This window comes from Cololabis saira, chromosome 9 (assembly GCF_033807715.1).
Source record: "Cololabis saira isolate AMF1-May2022 chromosome 9, fColSai1.1, whole genome shotgun sequence".
NCBI lineage: Eukaryota > Metazoa > Chordata > Actinopteri > Beloniformes > Belonidae > Cololabis > Cololabis saira.
In genome coordinates, this window is record NC_084595.1 from 29,293,651 (window position 1) to 29,318,525 (window position 24,875).

At 39.8% G+C, this 24,875-nt stretch overlaps 1 protein-coding gene across 2 annotated transcripts; it reads right to left on the reverse strand.

Moving 5' to 3' along the window:
* Positions 1 to 1,868: 1,868 nt before the first annotated feature.
* Positions 1,869 to 23,542, reverse strand: trpv4 (transient receptor potential cation channel, subfamily V, member 4). Of its 2 annotated transcripts, none has more exons than XM_061729122.1 (17): positions 23,251 to 23,542; positions 22,266 to 22,349; positions 17,716 to 18,167; positions 16,979 to 17,154; positions 15,742 to 15,894; positions 14,695 to 14,835; positions 9,922 to 10,220; positions 8,811 to 8,990; positions 8,521 to 8,679; positions 6,449 to 6,541; positions 6,233 to 6,306; positions 5,836 to 6,001; positions 5,686 to 5,752; positions 5,276 to 5,580; positions 4,723 to 4,850; positions 3,311 to 3,432; positions 1,869 to 3,197 (listed from the first exon to the last, which is right to left on the reverse strand). In XM_061729122.1, exons 2-17 carry the CDS (start codon positions 22,272 to 22,274, stop codon positions 3,097 to 3,099), a joined length of 2,625 nt encoding a protein of 874 aa, XP_061585106.1. In that variant the 5' UTR covers positions 22,275 to 22,349; positions 23,251 to 23,542; the 3' UTR covers positions 1,869 to 3,096. The 2 variants fall into 2 exon arrangements, with proteins under 2 accessions (XP_061585106.1, XP_061585105.1); XM_061729121.1 differs by having other exon boundaries at positions 22,266 to 22,347; positions 23,247 to 23,542.
* Between the last annotated feature and the right edge of the window lie 1,333 nt (positions 23,543 to 24,875).

Consider the following 24,875-nt stretch of genomic DNA (forward strand, 5'->3'; position numbering starts at 1 on the left):
CCGCCTCCACCAGAGCGTGCGGTACTGGGAGACTGCACACTGATTTCATACGCGCTTGCTCAGACAGAAAAAGAGCTCTGTGGAGCAGAAATGCTCCTCTTATTAGCAAAACTCATTCACCTGCACGCCACATTGAGTCCCTGGCAATTTCACAATAAATCATGAGAGATCCCTACAGAGGCCAGGCAGCAGGCTGAAACTCTGTCGCCGCCATGCCCTCGCCTGTCAGTTTAGACACTCTGAATCATTTCGGGTTCACTGGCCTCGCTTCATCTTAGATGAACTGAAAGGTCATCTCACACACCACCTGACCAATATGTCTCTAACTCTTCATCTCCAAATGCTTCCAGTGATTGCTCATTCCACTGAGAGATGTTTCACCTCTGTGAAATACTTCACTGAGGATCATGGGAGAAGTGATTTAAAAGAAAGGAAAATTACTGCAAACTTAAGACATACTGAAAACTTGCACATTTCAGCGATAACAGATGCACCTCTTTTGAAATTACAAATGTGTGTGAGCAATGCATGTTTCCTCCTCTGGGTCAGGCAGCAGGACTTCAGGCAGTCTTGAAGCTATCCGTCACTCTGAAGTCTTGTTTAGTGATTAAAGAATAGGTTAGCCCAAGTTCAGCCCTGTATCCGCTTGAAACTCATCAGCCTAAACACCTTAAAGCCTAACTGGCTGAACAATGGCTGAACAATTTGTACTGCCAATATCTAAGCTAGTTAGTATATCAAAGACCATCTGGCTGTCACTGTCAACTTTCCCTTCCATGCAGTTACCAAATGAAGGTCATTACAACACAATCCCCCCTTGGTTTGTTGAGACACTTTTGTTGCAGCGAGCACACGCCTGCTGCAAGCGAGTGAGCCATTTTGTTAACAGCTCACACTTCCTGTGCAAAGCGTGTGGTTCAAGAGTTGCTGACAGTGACACTTGCAGGACCGAGCCCTGCCCTACTTAACAGGCTGCAGGGAGGAGGGCAGGCCAACTTGTCAGCAGCGCTAGGTGCTCACTGCTTAGATAAACCTGGAGGATTAGTGGCCCAGTTAAAGTTGGGGCAAAGAGGATTAGCCTCTTCTCTGAGGTGGTGAGAGATTCCCTGTGTCCTTCAGCGCTGCTGGCCTCAAAGAGAGGAGAGGGAGGAGGATGGGAGGTGAGCAGTGACGCCCCGGCTAACATGAGCATAAAACACTATCAAGGAAAGGAAAAGTGATGTGTGATGATGAAAAGTGAAAGGTTGTGAATCTGTTCATAAATGGCTGTCATCTTGTCATTTCATTAGGAAGCCCAAAGCCCACGATTACTGTAGAGGTGATCCAGAGAAATGCAGTCTGCTGCTGCTACTGTTTAAAAAATAGATGTAGTCTACAAAGTTAAATCTTTCATATTAACATAATTTAGACCGGCTAATTCAATATTTACAGCGGAACTCAAAAGAATTTAGATATTAGTGCCCCAGAGTCGCTGCAGTAGACATGGCTCACGCTCATCTTTCCAACCGGGGTGCATGTGCGCCCCAGCAGAGAAATGTAGAGCTCTGCAGCCATCAGCAGGCCCACAGAGGAACTGCAGACCACACCGGCAAGACTAAAGTCAACTCACATCAGTGACAATTAGCCTTATTGGAGAGGTAATTGGAAACGAGGCTGGAAGGGAACAGACACATCTGAAAGCCTTTTTCTAAATATTGTGTTGAGAGTCTAATTATATGAATGAGTGTATTAACAAGTTCATGCCACCATAATAACATCTCTCAGCAACGCATTTTTTTTTGTTTTACATATTGCTGCTGGTACAACACTAAACAAAAAAAAACATCTGATGTATTACAAGTTGAAAAAAGACAACTGCATAGTTTATGAAATATAGAGTTTACTGTTCTGTTCAGCAACGTACAAACAACATAAAATGCATAGACTTCAGTAACGTAAAGCCAGAGAACGATGACAATGTAAACTTAGTAGGAAAATGTATGAAACATGTGTACGTCATTTATGCAAAAACATACACATGTGCCCATATCTAATTGGTTTGCATTAAAAAGAAAGATTGCTATGTAGAGCAGAGAGCCAATTGTGATGAAAATACTCCAGCAAATAAGGAAAAAGTGCATAATGGCAAGGAGTGATTATGCAAATACCCCAGCTGCAAAGGAACAATAAGTTTGCAAATTCAGACAAACCATAACACGGAAGGCTATTATCTGGCATTTGCATACATGCTTGACAACTATAACCTGCTCATCATGCCCGCCTTGTTCATAATAACATCTTTGTAGTCATACAATAATGCACACATCAGAACATGGCAGAGTGCATTGTTTCAGTTCAAATGAAGACTGTATGGCCTGAGGTGGCAGTCAAATGTTGAGACATTCAAGTAGTATATTCAGTTAGTACAAAATAGAAAAAGAAAAATCAAAATATACAATATATTATAGAAATATCCTGCTTCCACACTCCTAAACCTTCCATCTGACAAACAAACGATCAAATCAGGATAATTTTTATGCCAAACTCATCTCATAAAATGTAAGGCAAGCAAAGCTTTTTTATTCTAAAAAGTCCATAAATATCTCTTAGAATATCTTCTTGGAAATAAAACATTCCATTGTGATTATACCTGCAGACGTATATCAAAGCCTTTGTACGCAGTGCAAATGCATGGACATGATAATTACTCCTGGCGACAAGAAAGGCCTCAATTTTCTTTTCTTAAGAAAACAAGAACACTGGAAACAGTGAAAAGGTTTGATTTGTTTCAAATCCCTGAGTGATGACAAACTGATCTCTGACACGCAGAGTTAACAGGTTTTGTATTATTTTGTAACAATTCAAAAATCAAATCAACACTCACCTACAGCATCTAATTGAAATTTAGTGTCATTATTTGATGGATTCTTTTTTTCCAGTGTGTTTTTGCACGTTCAGTTCTTTTTCCTATTACACTAAACGTATTTTAAAACTCAATACACTCCCTCAGAACAAAAGCCAAATGAGATGTGTGCAGATTGGTACAGTTATTCACCATAGTTTAATCAAATTGAAACGGAGAGCAATGAGAGAATGACACTCCTCCTCTGCAGGGCGTCAGTGTCTGGACGTCAGCGGCTCCATCTCTATCATTAGATCATGAGCCTGAGGATTCTTACTGAACTCCACTGCCCGTGGGACCACAGTGGACCAGCGATCTGAGGGAGTAGAAATCTTTTATCAGCATGAATGAATGTGAGCGTGGTTGATGTGAATATCCAGTCTATTATGTGTGTTTATGGATTTACTGATAAGAGAGTGAGAAACTCACCTCTCCTTAAGACTCTGATGCTCGGCTGTAACCCATTTGTTTGGATGGTCTCATTCTTCCCTGGATCTTCGTTGATTATTGCCAAGTTCTGGTTCCAGTGGCACCAGTTAACCTCATCCACCCTGATGGTAAGACATCATTAGGATTAGAAAGTGTACTGAGTAATGCTGCTGAGTGATGTCCTTGTGTGGCAAACTACACTTTTTTTTTAACTGCAGCTCATGAGAACAAAGTGAAATTTAAAAAAAAAAGCTACCGTGCTCCCCCAGTGGCTAGTGCTTTTTCTAGACAGTGATTTACAGTATGCTAGGAATCCTCCCCTATACAGAGAATCAGAATGACCAAAAAGGCTTTGGCAGAAGTATAGCGTTTACCATTTAGGAATTACTAACAATTTTAGCAAAGTATCTATGTTTTAAACATAAAATGTTTCAGATATTGTGCTGTTCTTTCCTTCTCCGTACTTTTATCTTCCCATCATTTTGATGGACGTTTATTTTGGTTCCATCTGTTCAAACAATCTGATTTCAGAACATATTTTACTGTATATGTTTTATGGCAAAGTCTAATCTGGCTTTCCTGTTCTTGAATGTTACCAGTGTTTTATCCATGTAGTAATCCCTCTATATTTACATGGATGAAGGCATCTCTTGATTGTAGCTTTTGAGAATAAAAACATCTAACTTCTCTGGAGTTTTCTTGACTTCTATTGATGTTGTGAACACGTTCACCACACTTCTGTGATTACCCACTTCAGTTGTGTTCCAGGTCTTTTGATGTGGTTGTTTTTACCAGTACTTTTTTTTCTTTTCAATAATGTCTTATAATAATGTACTGACGATGAGCCACAGCCAAAATCTTTGCTGTCTCATAGATTAGACCTTTAGGCTGTCTCATTGATTTATGTTGTTTTCAGACTAAAAATGACCTCTTTCACTTGCATTTAGATCTCCTTGGACTTCATATTTGTGTCTAGTCAAACAGCTGCCAAATGCGAACCTGATATCTATTCCAGACCTTTTATGTGGACAATTAACTTAAAAAAAAAAAAGAAAACATGTCCAAAAACATCTGAGCTCTTGAAAATGGAGGTATGATGGAGGTAAAGGCCGGGACACACCAGCGTCGGACGCTGTCGGGCAGTCGGGCGAGGTCGGTGACTCGAGTCGGGTTGGTGTGTCCCGGCCCAATGATGGCCGTAATTTCTAAACAGCAAATGCAATTTTGTGAACTCTCTTAAATTAAAGCTGGAACTCTACACCTTTGTTAAATCCTCATTGTTTTACCTCAAATCCACTGTGCCAGTGTACAATGCAAAAGCATGAAAACCAAAAAAATCTAAAATCTGTCATCATTCAGAACAACCTGTAACTATTGGAATACATTAATTGATTAAGCTTCATGGAAGATACCTGAAACACCGTCGTCGATCCGGCGTGCCATCAGAATTCTTCCCCACAGTCACCATTTCACCAACTTGAAAAGACTTGCGGAGACAGACGGGGAATGAGCGCTCGATGTCCAGTATTGTTGTTGCCCACTGTGGGTAAAACATGATAAAAACATCTAAGAGAAAGAAATTCCTCTGAAACACTGAAACATATTACCATCTCATGAAATATGGGGACTTTCGAGCAATTGCACCAAAACATCACCGTTTGTGTAAGGGAAAATATCTGAAACTTATGAAAGGGATATCCGTGGCATCTGCCCCAAACCCTGAGGATAAACTTCAACATGCTGTTGCCAGGTCAAATTAAAGTTCAGTTTCAAACCAAATAACTGTCAAACCCATTACAATCCTATTAAAAATAGCACATAATTAAGGCAATTGTTTACAAATTTACACAATAAAGGTGCTGAGTTACATTCATGCAATTGTGGCCCCTTTTTTTTATTCCCAGTGTGAATGAAACCTTTGACTGAATTCTGATATGCACATTTAAATGGAAACTCCTTTGTCACCTGAAGTTTCCAAATCTTCTTGCTCTCCTTGGAGACCTGCCCCACTGTCTCCCCCATCAAAGCGATCAACATGTTGAGCAGCAGCACAAAGGTGAGAATGATATACGTGACCAAGAGGATGAGAAAGACAGCTGGATACTGTGCGCTCTGGATCATGTCCAGTTCTCCCATCCCGATGGTCAGCTTGAAGAGGTCCAGGAGGAAAGCACTAAATGTGTCGTTGTCCCTGCAGTTGGGGTAGGTGGGACAACCTCCTTCACATTCTTTGCCCGGTGGAGGACACACTGTCAGCAGGGACACCAAGGCTGTGGGGTAAATATGCAGGAGGTTGTGTTTATGAACTCTTCCAGCAACAGATAACCATTCTGAGAAATACACTGAACATTGTGGAAAGAATCCGGTTAGCTCACCAGAAGCATATCCAATCATGAAAAGCACATAGACCAGCAGAAATCTGAAAAGATCTTTAAAAAGAATCTAAGAACCAAAGGAAAAGTAAGATGTTATGACACACCAAAGCATTTCAGCACAGTTATTGTTGGTTGTGTTAATTACGTAACCTTTTGTATCATGATACTGTAGGTGCCAGTGAGCTTCAGGCCTCTGGTGAAATAGAGTGTGTTCATCCAGCCCAGCACGAGTGCAAACACCATCACAGAGACATAGGCCTTAATGCCCGACAGGTAAAGAGCAGCCGTGATGATAATCAGCACAGAGTAGACAAAGCTGGAAAGGACGGAGAATACCTTTATGAATGAATCAGCTCCTTTAGCCTAGCCATATGTGAATGTAGGAAGATTTGAGTGAGATCATTTGCAGTTTTATCTGAATACAAACTTCATGGCTAATGATTCAAATCAACATGGATCACGCAAAATGCCCATTTATTTACGTTTGGATCATGGGACAAATCAAAGTTAGAGCAGGATCTGGAAGGACAGAGGACAGCTGACTTACTAAAGCAGCTGAAAGGATCCATCAATAAATAACGATTTCATCCCAGGGCACTTTTTCAGGAAGAGGTCCTTAACCTGGAAGAAAACAAAGGAAAGAACAAAAAATATTACCAGAGACAATGCAATGCAGTTTAAACAGGTTTATTTCAGAAAAGTAGGAGAGAGAAACCAGCAACCAACAATCACAGAACAGCAAGGCATCAGTCTGTTTTCTTACATTCGTAATGAAAAAGAAGATTCCGGACGCCAGTGTTATAATCTCTCCCGTCATCCGCCAGTAGTCAGAAGGTGTGGTGTAGGAGTACGGAGGCTGGAGGGGAAAATACGTCATTTACAGTAAATACATTGACATTTAGCAAACTATTGGCAATAACAGACAAAGAAAATATAGTTTAGAGAAAAATCTGAAAAATGATCAAGTTGGCTGGAACACACAGTATGTTTAATAAGTCTTTTCCACTTAGTGTTCATGTGGTTAGAAGAGAAGCTTGCCACATGACATTGAATGAAAGCTACACCTAACAGTGATTTATCTTAGATTGGTCTTAGCACGTCATCATGTGTATGAAATCCTATTTCGTCTCAATATAGATTGCAGTTTATATTTAGATGTTTTAAGTTTTAAACTTCACATGGCAGTAAAATAGCCCTATGTAGCGGCTTCTACCTGATCCCAAAGCTTATCACGGCATGTAAATGGAAGAAATGAATCATTGTACATAAAATTATATAATATATGTACATTTATTTAATTAAAATGACCCATTCATGTAGTAGCTCAGATGTGACTCTACATTTTTGTTTTTAATATAGAATGACTAGAAGCATTGAGTTGGCTAAATGAGAAAAAAATGATGTAAAACCTTTTTTAGGGATAAATAACTGCAAGATATTTACCATTTACTATTCATCCCAGCTGTCATGAGGCTGTCATTCATCAATAGCTGATATAACCAGAGACAAGGGAGTACTGTGGGAAAACCACACGATGCAGCTACATCTACAGAGCAACGAATAGCATTTAAAACTTTACTGTGCCTTTGACTTCACCAGATTCAGAGGCAACTTGTGGGAGCATGAAGTGGAAACATGTATTGTGGTCAGATGAATTAGTATTTCAGATCTTTTTTGGAAGAGAGATATTGTTGCTAAAAAGACAAAGATGAAAAGGATTATCCAGACCAGGGGTCACCAACCCTGGTCCTCAAGACCTATCCAGCTCACCTGACCTGTCCCCAAGATTGATTTATGGAGAAATTAAAAAAAATGAATTAATGTCAACCCTATGTTGTTGACGCAAGTAAAATGCATCAACTCTTGCTAAATTCAGTGCAAGAAAGCCTATTAAGTGTTGGGAAAACAGAATGAAAACATTACGAATCATGTAAAGCTTAGCTGGTTCAACTCTTTTTGTAATCTGTTGCAGGCCTGGATGTACGAGTAAAATCAAGGTGAAAAGACAAAACATTAAGTATCTTGCAGCTGTATGAATAGGTCTACGAAAACCAAATAATCATTTGGACTTTACTTGTTATTCTTGACACTCTTGATTTCACATTGGTTGTGTGTCTATTGTTTCAGTTTCTGACCTAACTTAATATTTTAGATTTAAGTTTATATTTAAGTCTTTTTAATATTTACATTTTATATTGAGTCTAATTGCATCCCAATGCTCGGAAATTGTAATCTAATTAATTTTGATGTACAGTATGTTGTGAATGACGGTAAAGGAGCTTTTTTTTATTCTATTCTATTCTATTCTATTCTATTTCTATTCTCTTGGGCTTGTAATATGCACATATCTGTGAGTCTACCATCCTAGCTTCTATTCACTGCAGTTTCCTGAATTAGTTCCTGTCAAAGTTACTGTCTGCTGCAAAAAAGCTCAAATGTCTTTCTTTCTTACCCCTAAAGAGGTAAGATGGGCTGCAGACCCCTGGTACTTTTACCTGGACTTTTGCTTGTACACTGTAGTACACTGTACACTGTGTCATGCAATTGCGTTATATGACTCACCTCTCATTTTGCTTAAAATGCCTCCAACACATAAAAGAATGACATATTAGTTTGCCGTAGCAAAGTTATATTTCATTTTCACTGGAAGGGGTCTCTAATACATTTTAGTAAATTATATGATGGTGAAAAGAACAGATATTTTCAGTTTTTGAAATACGATCTATTAAGTGTCTTGATTATAGCCTGCATGAGAACAAATAAAATGTAAGACAAAAACATGTTCATGTGATGCAAAAATTCAGCTAAGTTCATTTTCAGTAATTTCACACCCACCGTTCCCTCTGTTGGCTGGTAATAAGCCACTAAGGTGAAGATAATCATGGTGATGAGGTAGGACACCACGCTGATGTAAAAAGTGAGGGCAGCAAACTTCTGCCATTTGGCCCTCAGCAGCTCATTGATGGGCTCCACAGCCAGCATCTCATGGCGGTTCTGACAACAGGACCAGAAATGTAACACAATATGGATAAAAAAACATTATAACTTTGATGAATTCTTTTGTTGGGGGTTTTTCACATAGACAGACTGTGTTATTGTACTTTACTCACTCAGACTTTACTCACCTCGTTGCGGCTATTGTAGACGAGGATTTCCAGCACAGATGGTTCCTCCCCACACGTATCCACTGAAGACAAGTCATAGAGCGAGGAGTACACCGGACCGTAAGCCCAGTCCTTAAACTTACGTGAAAGATGACGAACTTCTTCATCTTTGATCTCACGTCGGATAATGTATTGGAAAACCTGAAATAATACAGAGAATATGCATAAGGAAATATGATGATGGAAAAATAAACTACAGAGTCAAAAGTTTTAGAACACTCAAGTTTTTTATTTGAAATTCAAGCTGTTCAGATCCAATGAGTAACTTCAAATGGTACAAAGTTAAGTGCTGAACATCCAGAAGTGAAATAAAAAATGTATATCACCCAAAATTGAAAAATAATGTTCATTTTAGAATTATACATCATGTGTGACATCAACAGTCAACAATGAAGGAGGAAGTGTGACGGTCTGGGGCTGATTTGCTGGATCCAGGGTCAGGGACTTGTACAAAGTGAGAGGCACCCTGAACCAAAACGGCTACCACGGCATTCTGCAGTACCATGCAGTCTCCTCTGACTATCAGCTATCTCTGATCCACTTCAGGATAAAGAACAAGATTGTAAGCTTGAAAACATGAAGCAGTCAGCTCAGTTTGCAGACTTAAACCACATCAAGCTGGTCTGGGATGAACTGGACAAAAGAGTGAAAGAAAAGCAACCTACAAGTGCCTCTCATGTATGGTCACTCCTGTAACAGAGTTGGGAATAACCTTCTGAAGAATATATTTGATTTCCATTGTAGACAGAATACCAAAGAAGGAGCGTGTTTGCCTGTTATTGCTCCAAAGGAGACTCCTTTGATGAGTCAAAACACATTTTGGATGAGAAATTGATTCCATGATGTCTTTCTTCTTTTTAAAAGTCAGTTGTTTGTGCTCTATGCTTTTATTTCAGAGCACAATGAGACAATGCATATAGTTCAATCACAAACTAGATAAAACTGGAGTGTTCTACAGCTTTTGCCCAGTAGTGTGTGTATATATATGTATATATATATATATATATATATATATATATATATATATATATATATATATATATATATATATATATATAGTTAATGTATTTACCCCTATCTTGCCAAGTTTGGCAGCCATCATTAGAGGAGACATGCCATCGTTGTTAAGTACTGTCTCAAGGCTGCGGTCTGGGTAGAGCTTGGCACACTTAATTAGCAGCAAGTCATACATCTTTGTGAGGAAACGGGTGTTGTCCTTGGTGTTGTCCGCAATGTGCACTAGTGCATGCAAAACCGTGTTTCCACGTGAATCCTGCCGTCGCAGGTCAGCCTTCTTGTGTGTATTCTCAGTCAAGTAGTTCACGATGTCCGGCTGGTTGGTGCACGCAGCCAGCGAGAGGGGCAGCTCACCTGGGCAAACAGGGAGAAAGCACTCACTTAAATCGGAAATCCTATGGGACTAGCAGCACTCAATCTCAGGATAAAAATAAACAAATCAACAGGAGGGTTAATTGAGAACTGTGGCTGACATCAGTAGGTTTTCACAAAGCGTACTAAACATGGATCAAAGATCTGACTTAAATCCTTGCCATGAAAGCAGCACAATTAGTGGTTGTTTGAGGGAGGGGCGCAGTGGGACCGGAATGCCAAGAGCAGCTGCTGAAAATGAGTCGTTGCCATGGGTGACAGATTACTTTGTCACCTCACATAGAAACGCTCCTCTTCATGGATTTGCACGGGTGCATACAGAGAGTTAGCGTGAGCCTAAATCCCATTATCCATCAGCCCTGCCAGGATCCTGTTCACCTCGCTGCAAAGCTCCGCAGCAAATTACTCACACTGTGCCTGGACACGCTGGGATGTGGGAATGACAACCATGCTAAGTGAAAATAGAAATCATCTCCTCTGTGATGAGAATGCAATCTGGCATCTGATAGTAATCATAGAGGCAATTTAAGCCCTTTTTAAATTTGTGTTCGGTAAAAAGAAAAAAAGTATAGACCATAAAATGTTACAAATCCACCTTCACTCTTGGGAGAGTAATATATGAATATATATTTGCTTTAGTTAACATCAAAACATTCAAATGAACATAAATAAAGTATATAAATATATATAAGTACATATAAAGAGGGTTTTTCTGGGGAAAAATAATGTACAGGGATGGCTTAGGCAGCAGCCAGCAGAGGGCAGTATTGAGTTTAGATTTCCAGGTCCTCACTACTAAAAAAGCAATATATTAGTTCTATGTTTTTAGCTATCTTATGAGAGGCTTCTTAAGTTCAAACAAGTGAAGAGTTTTAGCCTTCCAAACTTTTGTTGTGACATTAAAACCTGGAGTTGCTGAAGTCTTGTGTCCCTCCCATCCTTACTGTCAGTCATTAAGGTTATTATTAACAGTGACTTGGTTACGTACAGTACCTGGCCAACATGGGAGATATCTTGATTATTTAACTCAAGGTGTAAATTGCAGTAAAATCCACCTGCTAAACTTGCATTTTAAGTGTAGGATAGGTGAACAGACGGAAGCCTCTCAACAGAAAGTTTACATTACTGCCCTAAAAAGAGCATTCAGTACTTAAAATGTGTGCATATGGCTGAATCTTAACTTGTGGATGTGATTCTCGTTCATCCTTGTGTTTGTGGACTGTTCCTCACAAATGATGTTGCAAAGTTTTGCTCTGATTTCTTGTTTTTTGTTTTGTTTTGTTTTGTACTGTTTTTTTTAAGATTTCATAGCTGACTAAGGCCTAATTTGGGTATTTGTAAGTTTGAAGTGTTTTCTTGATTTTGTTTTCTTTGATCACTTTTGTTTTTCTCAGTTTTGGCATTATCAGTTTGTGAAGGACACTTTATGTTCCAGTGTGGTGCGGATCAAAAGCAGATAATTGTTTCTCTGGAGTAAAAACTACATACTTTCCAGTGAATTGCATGTTGCTGTCCACTGAGTTGACGTGTATGGTGCAAAACCTTGCTCCCCAAGTTTGACTTTTGAAACGGATGTCATCCACACATCTGAGCCAGTACACTTTGAGTGAGCTTGCACAAGTCTAATGCGCTGCTTTCCACCTCCTAAATGTAGGGACATGCAACAACAGACCACTGTGAACAACCATGAGACATCCATATGTCTGTCTGAAAAAAGTGTTTAAGAGGCAACGATCAAGCAGGCCACTGTTCTGATCTGGTCATGGGGGACATTTTCCACTTTTTTAAGGTCCTCAACCACTCAACAAGTGTGAATGACTCAACAATAGCTTATATAAAGTTATAAATCATGAGGTGATCACCGCTAGAAACAAACTTCCATGCTAAAATGCTGCACGATTCAGAGCCTAAAAAAAGTATTGAAAAGCTGGACACAGGTGGTGGAAAACTAATTTAGAGGTTCATTATATTTATAAAGAGAGACTGAGTACATATGATATGGAGAATGCAAGCCAATCATATTTTTCTGATATCATTGCTTAAAACAACAATAATGCACGCATTCTGTTCACTACTGGACACAGGCTAACAAATCCTATCCAGCCTTGCCCGCAATTAATGAGTTTGCCTCTTTGCTACTGACAGTCAGTGCTCCTATGCTAGACTAATGCAGGATTTGTGCCACCTCTGTGTCCAATGAGAGAAACCATGGCACAATTCTGTCCAGTTCACCCATAAGAACCTGGATAACATCATAAATCAGCTGAATTCCACCACTTGCTCCCTTGATACTCTGCTAACAGGGTTTTTAAAGTGTGTTGCACATTGTATATCCTCAGATCTTCTAGACATTGTAAATACATCTCTGTTTTCAGGTATCTTTAAGGGGTTCATGAAAAGCTATAAGCCCGTATCAAACCTCTGCTTTCTTAGTAAAAAAAAAAAAGAAAAATCTGTTTTTCAACAGCTGCATAACCTCCTGCCACCAAATGACTGATGATGTTTTCCAGTCAGGTTTCCTGCCACATCACAGCACTTAAACAGCTCTTGTAAAAGTCCTTAATGACATCCGCTCCAATATGGATACTGGCAACATTTTAGTCTTGGACTGGATATTTTGATAGACATCTTGATAGAGCTATTGAAGAACTGTGTGGGACTTTCTGGCACAATACTTACCTGGTTTAAGTCTCATCTAAAAGACAGGGACTATTTTGTGTCTTTAAATAACTACAGATTGAAGCCTCTGTTGTTTAACGTCTATATGCTCCCACTCACTCAAATTATTAAAAAAAAGTGTTACCATAAATACACAAATCTATACAACCATCTCAGGACACTATAATCCAATTCAAATATTGATCAAATTAAAGAGTGGTTGTGCCAGAATTTTCTTCAACTAAATAAAGACAAAACAAAAAATAATCGTGTTTGGAGCCAAGAAAGAAAGATTAAAAGTCAGCACTCAGCTTCAAGCATTGTAGCTAAAAACCACAAGCGAAGCCATAAATCTGGGAGCGCTTCTGGACTCAGACCTGAATTTTAAGTCACATTAAGACAGGAGTGAAGTCAGCCTATTGTCACCTTAAGAGCATATTGAAGATTAAAGGACTGATGTCTCAGCAGAACATAGAAAAACTTGTCCATGTTTTTATCTTCAGTAGACTGGACTACTGTAACGCTGTTCGGGTCTCCCTAAAAAATATCCATCAAACAGCTGCAGTTGGTTCAGAACGCTGCTGCCCGAGTCTCTAAGACCAGGAGAGTGGACCATATAACTCCAAGTCTAAGATCTTTACACTGGCTTCCTGTCTGACACAGAATAGATTTTAAAATCCTGCTGTTTTATAAATATCTGAATGATCTAGGGCAAAATAAAATCTCTGATCTCCTGGTCCATCATGAACCAACCAGAACTCTAAGGTCGTTAGGGTCACGCCTACAAGCAATGTTCAGCTTTTATGCTCCCCACCTGTTGAACAAACTCCCAGAATGCATCGGGCCTGCTGAAACTCTCAGTTGCTTTAGTACAAGGTTGAAAACCTTTTTATCTACTGCTGCATTTCAGTAATCCACCATGATGCACCTCAACCTTATTTCTTGTGTCTCATTTGTTTCATTCATTTTAACTTATGTCTGTCTTTAGTTCTGCTTGCTCATTTTTACTTTTAGTGCATTTTATTCTTAAATGCTTTTATGTAAAAGTCTTCTAATTGTCTTGTACATGAAATGTGCAATACAAATAAACTTTCTCTGCATTGCCTTGCCTTGCCATGAGACCTTTGGATGAGAATTAATTGTCTCAAAAAACTAACACAAAAAAGTACTAACTCTAATAACTGAGAATCTACACTGCCCATGTTGAGGTCACTGAGATCCTTCCCACCAGGGCAGGATGTTTACTTTTCTAGACAGCAGAACACAGACACCTTTCACTGGACACACAGCTTGAACACATGACATAATGCTAGTCTTTTCATTTAATGTTCCGTTTTTGTGGCATTTCTGATGACGGTTTCTCGTACGATACTTTAAAAATATTTGGCTATAAGGTGGAGTTCACCTCAGCAATGAGCTGACTGTATTCGTCCTGCCAAAACCTGCCAAGTTAAAAAGTAAAAGGGTGGGGTTTAGTGTGACTTCCTTTTTATGTGGCACTGAAAAAGTCTGCAGGAAAAATGTTCCATGACTTTAATCTTGGCAGCTGCCATGGTGCATTGCACAAAACACAAATGTCAAGTTGCGCACAACCAAATGCTTCTGGACAAATGCTTTGGAAACTGACTATGTGAGAGTATATTTATAGAATGCCACATCATCAGTAATGTTAATGCAGAAAATGCAGTAGCAACTCTCCAGAGCTAAGTGTATGGCACACTCAATGACATCGGCTCATTTCTTTCTTCTTTGTGTGTGTGTGTGTGTGTTTTGTTTTTTGATGACCAGAAGCTGTTACCGAAGTAGAAGTAGCCTCCCTCATCTTTGGGCTGGAAGAAGCGCCCCCTTGCCTGGGCGTGAACATCTGCTCCCTGCTCCACAAGCAGCTTCACATACGGCTTGCAGCGTCGCTCGATGGCAATGTGGAGCGCCGTCTGGCCTGACAGCAAAACAGAAGAGTTATTGCTGCTGAAAGCACTTCATATCGCTGCTTTGTGATGTGTAATTGAAACATTACAAACTGAATGAATGCGTCTGCCAAGACATTATTAGGAAGTTGGGGTGCATAGTTATTTATGTTGACAGTAAAAATAAAAGTTACATAAGAGAGTTTTTGTCCTTCTAGGCCCAAAACAAAATTGAGTGCATAGGTTAAGGTTTAAAAAATGGAAAATATGCAGGATTAGAGCCATCTTGTGTCAGAGCTTGTCTCTTTAGGACCTGCATCAGCTTTAGTAGACAGTTCTAAAACTGAACATATTCTAATTTAATCTGCGTCCGAAATCGCATACTTCCACCCTAATGAGCATGCAAAATGAATGTGCGAGATTTTTTAGTGCGTCCGAAACATTAGAACGCACTCAATAGTATGCTCTATCAATACTATTTTTTAGTGTGGATTGATGGACACTAGCCGAGCAGAAACTTCCCACAATGCAATGCAGCGGCGTTTGGTTGCTAAGTGATATGTATATGTCATAAGTATAATATTAAGTATAATAATATTATTATATAATATTAATATTATAATATTCGTATTTAATAATATTATATAATGTCATCTTGTTTAGGCCAGAATAAACGGGAAAGAGCGGAGCGGTGCGCTGCTACTGTGACAGGTTACCATGCTAACCACCCCCCCTACGGCAGGAAGTGCCGTGTGCGCTCTTAAAAGTACGTCCGAATTAATGCACACTACTGATATTTACTCAAAAGTGTGCCGAATTTAAGTATACTTTTTAGTATATACTTTTTAGTATGGCATTTCGGACGCACCGAATGTCTTTTTTTTTTTACTATACAAGGCTTTTATGGAATTACATGATTTCATATAAGGTCATCATACCTCTGTAGTAGACATCCCTGAAGGGTGTATTTATGAACTCTCTGAGGTTTCCAGTCTTCTCTGCGATGTCTACAAGCAGCGGGATTGCGTTGTTCTGACCGCCATAAAGGTTCAGCAGGGCTTTAGGCAGACACGTCTTTCCGGTGGATGGCTCTGTTGGACGTATTACATATAAGCAGACAAAATCTAAATGCAAACAGATTAGCAAAGAGAGAATAGCCAATGTAGTTGATGATTAGTCCAATATGTGGTGTGAAATGACCTCTGTCCTTTTTAGCCCTCTCCAAATCGAAAGACCTTCAGCAATTGTTAGCAGCATATTGGACACTGGTAACTTAGGTAACCCTGTATATTTCCAATCTGTGCTTGTGCGTGTATACCTCTTTAAGGCACTATTGTCCTGTCGGATAAAGTAATGTGTCAGTAGTAAAGTTTGCATTAAAATTGAACAGTCGTTTTCATTTATTTATTTGCTAATATTTGCTACATCATGCTCATGAATCACATTAGATGGAGCAGGAAAATAGCGTAATGCCATTGGGTAAGAGGTAGAGTTTACCCTGGACAAGTCACAGGTTTATCACAGTGTTTAGGAATCTCTTTCAACTTTTGAAAGAGCTGCTCAGGCTTGCCTCCTGCTTGTTTCATCACTTGTCACGCAATCTACAATAAATACAATCTGTGGAGTTCACCTGACACGTAACTGACTCATTATTGCAACAAGTATTTTTTCTGAACTGCCCTGGCCGGGCCACTACTGTCATATAAAATGTGGCTTGCTGATGATCCTATAAAAGAAACAGGAACATGCTCAAAATGAAAGAACTGTCATGGGAAAATTATTGTTTGGACTTTCTAGTGATGGACACTTAAAAACAGGTATTTCCATTTTGGTAGACCACCAGTAAAAAACGCAAACAAACAAAAAAAAAATAGAGAGCTATATTTAACTCTCTCACTGTTTCAGCAGTTTGCTGTGAGTTCTCTCTCCTACCTGTTATAAGCCTTACCAAGATTTTTCACATACTCAGGAAGCTTTCTTTTTGCAGTCTTTTTTTTCAACCTTCATATCATCAGAGTCAAAAAAAAAGCGCCCAGAAAGCAGGGTGGGGTAATACAAAAGGTCAAAGGTTTCTGCTTTGGAGCGGAGACCGACTCAGAATTTAGGAGATGGAAATTTCACAGAAACTGCATAACACAATGAGATCATTGGGATCTGAAGGCAAATAAGTCTTACCTCTAAACTCCTCATCTGTCAGCCTCTTCCCTTGATCTTGCAGGTACTCCAACAGGCCCTCGAGGTCCTCAGGTTCTCCACGTGACACGCAGTCAAACAGTAGAAAGCGATTGAATATTTTCACTACTTTTGGTGGGTCAGGCGTTTGCTCATCATCACAAGATGTTTCAGTTTTACTACGAACACACAGAAATCTATTATGGTAACTTGTTGTCACACATTTTATTTGTACAGTGAGATAACACAGCAAAAGTGGGGATTCCCTTTGAACATACAGTTCCTGACTTCTAAATGCCAGAATTAAGAATTAATTGGGTTTATGTTGCACAAATAATGTTTTAAGCAAATACTAGCACCCATGAGTGTTCTGATAAAGGGACTTCTGTCTACGTGAGGCAGGTTGAGCAGCACCATAAATATGACCTAAACGGCTGCAAAGGAACCAACAACATACTCTCTGTTAGGTCAGGGAATGGGCTGAGTGGAGCTCTGCTTTGCCCACAGTGTATGTGTAAGTGTGTGTGTGCATACCTCTTCATGTGGCACCTCTCTGTCTACAAAGCTACAGTATAGGAGGTTTTTGTTTTATGACAGCATTTTTCCAAACTGGCCTTTTTACCCATGAAAAAAATATCCAGTAAGAAAAGCAAGCCCCTAAACCAAGATGCTAGAACACATTCATAAAATCCTGGAAACACACAGGAGTTGAAATATACACATAGTAAAGCTTCTCTCACCCTCTTGGGAGCTTTTTTCTGCGTCTCTTCTGGTTGCTGGTATTTCTACAAGTACCATAATCAAAGAGTGAGTCCATGGGTGCTTTCTTTGCACCTGGAGCCACACTGGACTCATATATGGTGGATTCCAGTAGGTCCATTGGGTTAGAAATGCCTTTCTTGAAAGCACCCTGGAACTTCATCCGCAGGTTCTGTCTGCTGTCCGTGGGCTGCCCGGGTTGGACCGGCTCCAGGACTGAAGACTCCTGACTTGTGTTCTGAGCTGACTGACAGCCATCCTCACTTTCAAACAGGTCTGAGAGTTCAGACAGGGGAAAGGCAGCATCGCTCTCAGCCTGAGCAGCAACGCCATCCGCAGAGTCTTCAGACGGAGCAGCCCTTCCCAAAACCGAACCGACGGTGTCGGTCTTGGTCAAGGCAAGGTGGCACCTTCTGAAGAGTGTAGAACGGCTCTGAAAGAATGATAACGCCAGTTTTATTTATTACTTTTCTTAGAATACAGTGGCCAAAAGTCTTGCTGAACTGTGTACTTTCTCAGTTATTAATGATAAGTATCTCATAACCATCACTGTTCTCCATTTTTCTTGTAGTTTGTTGTGCTGGTCTGGCCCCTCTTTTTTTCTTCTGTACATGTTTGCAGGCCAGAGCCTCAGGAGCTGCACTGCTTGCTTCCACCTGTCTGTATGGATGTCTTGTAGAAGCCTGCTGACATCCTGACCTGCTCAGCGTCTGCTGTCTACATCTGCTTCTATAGTCATCCCTGTAGTGCACCAGCTAACCATTGTGTCTGTGTCTCTCCTTTATCTGTTCTTCATTCTCTCTGTCTGTTCTCTCTTTTCCTGCTTTGCCCAGCTGGCCTCGGGCAGGAGGGTCCCCCCTTATGACCCAGGTCCTGCTCAAGGTTTCTTCCCTCCTAAAGGGGAGTTTTTTACCTGCCATTGTTTATGTTATGTTTAGGTAATAATTGCTTGGGGGTCATGTTCTGGGTCTCTGGAAAGGCCCTATAGTGGTGCAGATAACCAAAACCATTGTGCATTTTGTGATAAAAGTGTCAAATTTGGTAGACTTATAGCCAAAGACATGTAGAAAAAAATTAGATATGGAGCCATCATGGATTTTCAATATGGCGCCCATTTTTCAAGATGGCCGCCGGTGACCACTGTTTTAGATACAATTTCATATAAACAATGGATAAAATGTGATAGAAACATCAAATTTGGTACAGTTATGGCCAAAAACATGAAGAACAAAATAATGATATGCAGCCATCATGAATTTTCAATATGGCTGCTATTTTTCAAAATGGCCGCCATTGACAACTGTTTTTAGGTCAATTTTCATCTTAACAATGGACATAACGTGATATTGAGGCTTTAAATTGAATTTATCTACTATGCATAGCACTTGGGAACTATCGTTAAGATAATACATTTTTCAAGATGGCGGCCAAGATGGCAGCCAACTACCTGTTGCAATATAGCTGCATATACTTGTCTGATTTGAGTTATCTTTGAGTCGATTCACTTTTTTTGGGGGGTGAAGTTCAAATTATGAACTTCACTATTCCTCAGAAGCTACAATTCAAGACTCAAAATATGTCATGACAATATATTTTTTCAAGATGACGGCCATGCCAGTAGCTTATCAAAATTGTAGTTGCATTACAATTGCATTTATCAGATTTGGATATCTGTTAGAGTTAGGGTTCGAGTTCGGTTATTGTGTGTAGAGTTGTGTCCATTCACATTTCTATGAAACAAAATTGCACAAAATAGAGTGGATGTCAAAGCACAACCAGGGCACACTGGTGACACCACTGCTGTGGTGGTTTCAAATGGTTTCATGCAATGGACCATACCCATTATGCCAGGTGGATTCCAGTTCACCTGAGAGACATGGCTGAACTCCCAAGGACACACCCTAAGATAGACCAAGAATTCAGAGCAGGTAACTTCACTGTCCAGAAGACTAAGAGGGTGTTTTCCTCCATGGCCATTGACCAGGCCCATGAGCAAATGAATGCTTGCATCAAAGGAGATGGTGGTGCTGTGGGCCTCACTGACCACCCCTCAGCACTGCTGCGTTGGATGGTAGCAGGACCAGAAGTTTCCCGAACCATACAGGAGTTTGAGACTAGCTCCAAGAAACCAGGAAGACCAGATGACACACGTCACCATGATCAAACAACAAGTGTCCAAGTTGCATTCATCAAGGATGTACAGTACGCTCTCTGGTCAGCGCAGTGGAACACCTTGGAAACCCCTTTGAAGAGGAAAGTAAGGACCTCATTGCACTCCACTCAAAAGAAATTGCTGGGCCTTCAGCTGTTGAGGCAGTCAGCAAGGTGAAGCAGACAGGACAGCACCAGTTTGAATCTTTTACTAGAGAGTGTCTTGTGAAAAGAACAAAGCCAATAGATGATCCCATACCAAGGAATAAGCTGATGGTGTTCATGGTTCATGGGACTTCACCTGTGAGGAGAGTATCAAAAGACAAGCAGAAATTGGTCTCTCTCAAACAAGACATGCAGCTCTTTTCAAGGCTCTTCATTGCTTGCCAGACCAGATATGGAAACCTTCATGAGTTCTTCAGACACGAGAACCAGCCATGTCCCCCAGCGCTATCTGAAGGGGGAGGCCTTTGCTTCGGAATGAAGAGTGATCTTCTTTCATGCCTGGAAGATGTTCATAGTGCATATTCTGATGGCCCCAAGGTTACCTGCACTATTGTAGATGGGGCAGCCATTATCCAAATGCTCAAACCAAAGTCTGTAAAGAGTACACCCAAGAGATCTTCATTCCATATCTGAAGAAAACTTGGACATGTGACCAGGCTTGATTTGGTGTGGGACCGCTACTTGTCTGAGTCCTTGAAAGCTGTTACAAGAGCAAAGCGTGGAGAAGGGGTGCAGAGACGTGTGGTAGGCTCTGCACCCATTCCCAGGAACTGGCAAAGCTTTCTCAGAGTTGACAACAATAAGACTGAGTTGTTCACCTTACTCTCAGATGCTCTGCTCAGGGAGTTTGTGCTGGACAACAAACAGCTTGTTGTCACAAATGATGTAGATGTCCTCAGCCACCACTTCAGGATCTTTCTTCAATTGCTCCATGTACACACGAGGAAGCTGATAGTCGCATGTTATTACATGTGGCCCACGCAGCAAGAAATGGCCATCAGAAAATCATGATACAAACTGTTGATACTGATGTTGTGGTGCTGGCTGTCGCAGTTAGTCAGGGTCTCCAGCCAGAAGATGAGCTTTGGCTGGCATTTGGAACTGGAAAGGGTTTTCGATCGTTCATCCAGTGGCATTTAATTCCTGTGTGATCTGTACACCATCCGGGTAACTAAATGAAAGTCATTTAAAGCCCTGTTACCCTTGGCTCGGCTCTCCCGCGCTGGCACATCCTGTCAATTCAGGTGCGGCTATCTAACTACATCTTTATGTGCATTAACTAGATGTGGGGCTAACATTAGATAGCATTTAGGAAACTAAACTACACTACCACTAAACTATCACTAACAAGCATTATTAAGCAGAGTGTATTTAGCTGACACTGTACTCCATGCTGAGTTTCACAGCAGTGGTGTCACCAGTGTGCCCTGGTTGTGCTTTGACATCCACTCTATTTTGTGCAAACTCAAAGATAACTCAAATCAGACGAGTATATGCAGCTATATTGCAACAGGTAGTTGGCTGCCATCTTGGCCGCCATCTTGAAAAATGTATTATCTTAACGATAGTTCCCAAGTGCTATGCATAGTAGATAAATTCAATTTAAAGCCTAAATATCACATTATGTCCATTGTTAAGATGAAAATTGACCTAAAAACAGTTGTCAATGGCGGCCATTTTGAAAAATAGCAGCCATATTGAAAATTCATGATGGCTGCATATCTTTATTTTGTTCTTCGTGTTTTTGGCCATAACTGTACCAAATTTGATGTTTCTATCACATTTTATCCATTGTTTATATGAAATTGTATCTAAAACAGTGGTCACCGGCGGCCATCTTGAAAAATGGGCGCCATATTGAAAATCCATGATGGCTCCATATCTAATTTTTTTCATTATGCCTTTGGCTATAAGTGTACCAAATTTGATGCTTTTATCACAAAATGCACAATGGTTATGGAATTTCTAGCTAAGCTGCCCCACTACTAGAGACAACTTCTGTTGTAATAGATGCTATATAAATAAAATTGAATTGAATTGAACTGGAAAAACATGTCATATTCTGTAAAATTCAACCTCACAAAAAAATGGTCACTATATATTATTTATTTGAAAATGTGTCAGTTTCTAGGAGGAAAACAACTTAAACAATATGAAAACAGCAATGGTGCACCTTAAAGATAGCATCCAATTTTGTTGTACTTGTACAAATGACAATAAAGACACTCTAATTCTAATTCTGATAGGTTTCTGGGAACTTTGCTTATAAAATTAGTAAATTTGACCGAATGATAACAACATCTCTGTAGTGACTCAAATTTTAGTCTCAGATTTCTTGTAGACACATTTCCAATATAGCTCCACTCTACAGTACCTCATTCATCCCTTTAATCACAATGATGTCCTTAATTCCTCTTCAGGGGAAACTGGAAATAATGTTGACACATGCATGCCGTCTGAAAAAAACAAAAAAGAGAAAATAGCACATAAAACGTTGACAAATAATGTTCAAACAAAAATCTATGTACATCTTATAGGACGCAACACAAGAGTTCCGCTGTGAAGGTTTGGAAAACGTAACAAAGGAGGGATTTGCAAAAATCAACATCTGTCTGAGTCTTACTCACATGTTTTTCTCAAGCAGACAAAGTCTCAACACCTGTCTGTAGTCACTAAGAGAAATAAATCATTATCATTGCTCCAACTTCACTGTCTTTTCCAAGACACACTGTATTGACGGGCTTTTCCCCAAGAGTTTGCATTGCTTTAACTTCATTTCCAACTACAGGACTTCCTGAGATTGTTGTTGAAACTGACAACCTATCTAAACCGGTGTTGCAAAGGAGCAGCACAAATGGGGAAACTGGGGTCCCACGAAAGGGAGAAGAGTGCTGTCATAACATTGTCTGACACAAGGGATTGTCATGCCTTTACACTTCAGTAGACATAAAAACAATGACTAACAAAGATAGGCTACCGTTAATAAACCGTTATAACAACCTAAAATCAAAGAACTGCATCATTACACCAAAGCTCGTCAGAGTTTCATCATAAAATATAGAGATAACCACTTATTTGGGTCCAGAAATGCCACTGTTTCAAAAACCAATAAAAAATGTCTCCCTAGAAATAATGGAGTCACTGCTGATGATACATTATCCAGAAGACAAGGGATCGGGAGTGAAATAAGACATGAAAACAAGGATAAGGCATACATGTATAGATTAGTTGTATTAATTTAAAGGTTTTTGGTGGTTCTGTTATTAATTACAGTATTAAAGGAATGTCAAATTCACTGACAAAATATATGTTTATAAGAAAATCGAGTTAAATATAAACATGAAATGGTACTTACCTTGTTTTAACCAGTTGATATTTTTTTCCTTGAAATCCTCTCAACTTTGTTCCATGGTTTGAAACACCTCGGATCTCCTTCCTCTCTCCCGTCGAGCGCTCCCTGCTTGTCTCTCCAGGTTCAATGTGAGCAGAGCGACTTCAAATCCTTCATAAACTAACTAACCCGTTGCCCTGCTCCAGTGTCTGACCACCGTTACAGTCCCCCAGAACAAAGATCACTTTCACAGATTTTGGGTGGGACAAAGTAGCCGCCACCTTTTTCTGAAAGATGGAGTCAACTGACGTTTGAGGTGCAGTACCGCATATGAACGCTAGAGGATGACTTACTGTAAAAGAAAAAGAAAAGAAAAGCTGCCATGAAAACTTTTTAACCAGGTGTTGTCTTCTCTTAAACCTCTTACTTAGTCCTGGAAATGAACCGACAAGTTACTACAGGTCACATTGCACCACAAACTTTGAACAGGATTCTTCCCCTTTTTCACAATAAGGTGGAGTCCACGCTGTTGAATGTCTGTTAAAGGAAGTGGTTTTACAAATTCTGAGCCCTTTTTTATCTATTCAGAAACCACAAAATATAGTGTTAAGTTTGGCAAATATCTTTATAAATATATCCTTAGGTATATATCTTTAAGTAAATATATTTAAGGAGGGTGTGACAGGCATGCAACCAAGCAGAGTATTATTTATGTCACACAAAAGAAAAATAAATACCGATGTGACAAAGTCCAAGTTTCCCTAGTTTTTATTCACAGTTTTTGAAGCCTTTTCATTTTAACATTTTGCTGATTTATACTTTATCACTAACTTAAAAAATGTGTATGCAAGGATGTGAACTATAAGCTTATGAGATTTCTTTGAAAGAGGATGTTGATATCATTTCAAATCAACTGATTGCAAATAAAACAAATCAACAGTCAAAAACAAAAATCCAAAATTATCTAAATTATTATTATCACCTAAATTATCAATAAATTAGATATCAGATATATCAAAGTGAAAGAAAAAGAAAAAAATAATTCCATCCATCCATCCATTATCTTACCCGCTTTATCCCTTGCAGGGTCACGGGGGTCTGCTGCAGCCTATCCCAGCTCATTTTAGGTGAGAGGCAGGGGTTACACCCTGGACAGGTCACCAGTCCATCACAGGGCCACATATAAACACACAAACCATGCTCACAACCACACTCACGCTCACACCTACGGGCAATTTAGAATCATCAATTAACCTCATATGCATGTTTTTGGACTGTGGGAGGAAGCCGGAGTACCCGGAGGAAACCCACGCAAACACGGGGAGAACATGCAAACTCCACACAGAAAGGCCCCTGCCGGGCCTGGGAATCAAACCGGGGACCTTCTTGCTGTGAGGCAACAGTGCTAACCACTAAGCCACCGTGCTAAAAAAAAATAATATCTACAGTATATGCAGCATTTCAAAGTTGCAGGGCATAAAGATCAGTTCCACTGCTTTTTATTGTGTTGTTTTGCTCATTTTACAACAATGTGTCACATTTTATTAAGTTACTTAGGCACAACACGCGATGTGAAAGCTAAGACACTCTTCAATCAACATTCCGGCAAACATGTTTCAGGTATTCAGCTTTTGCATGTTATTTTTGCCTTTT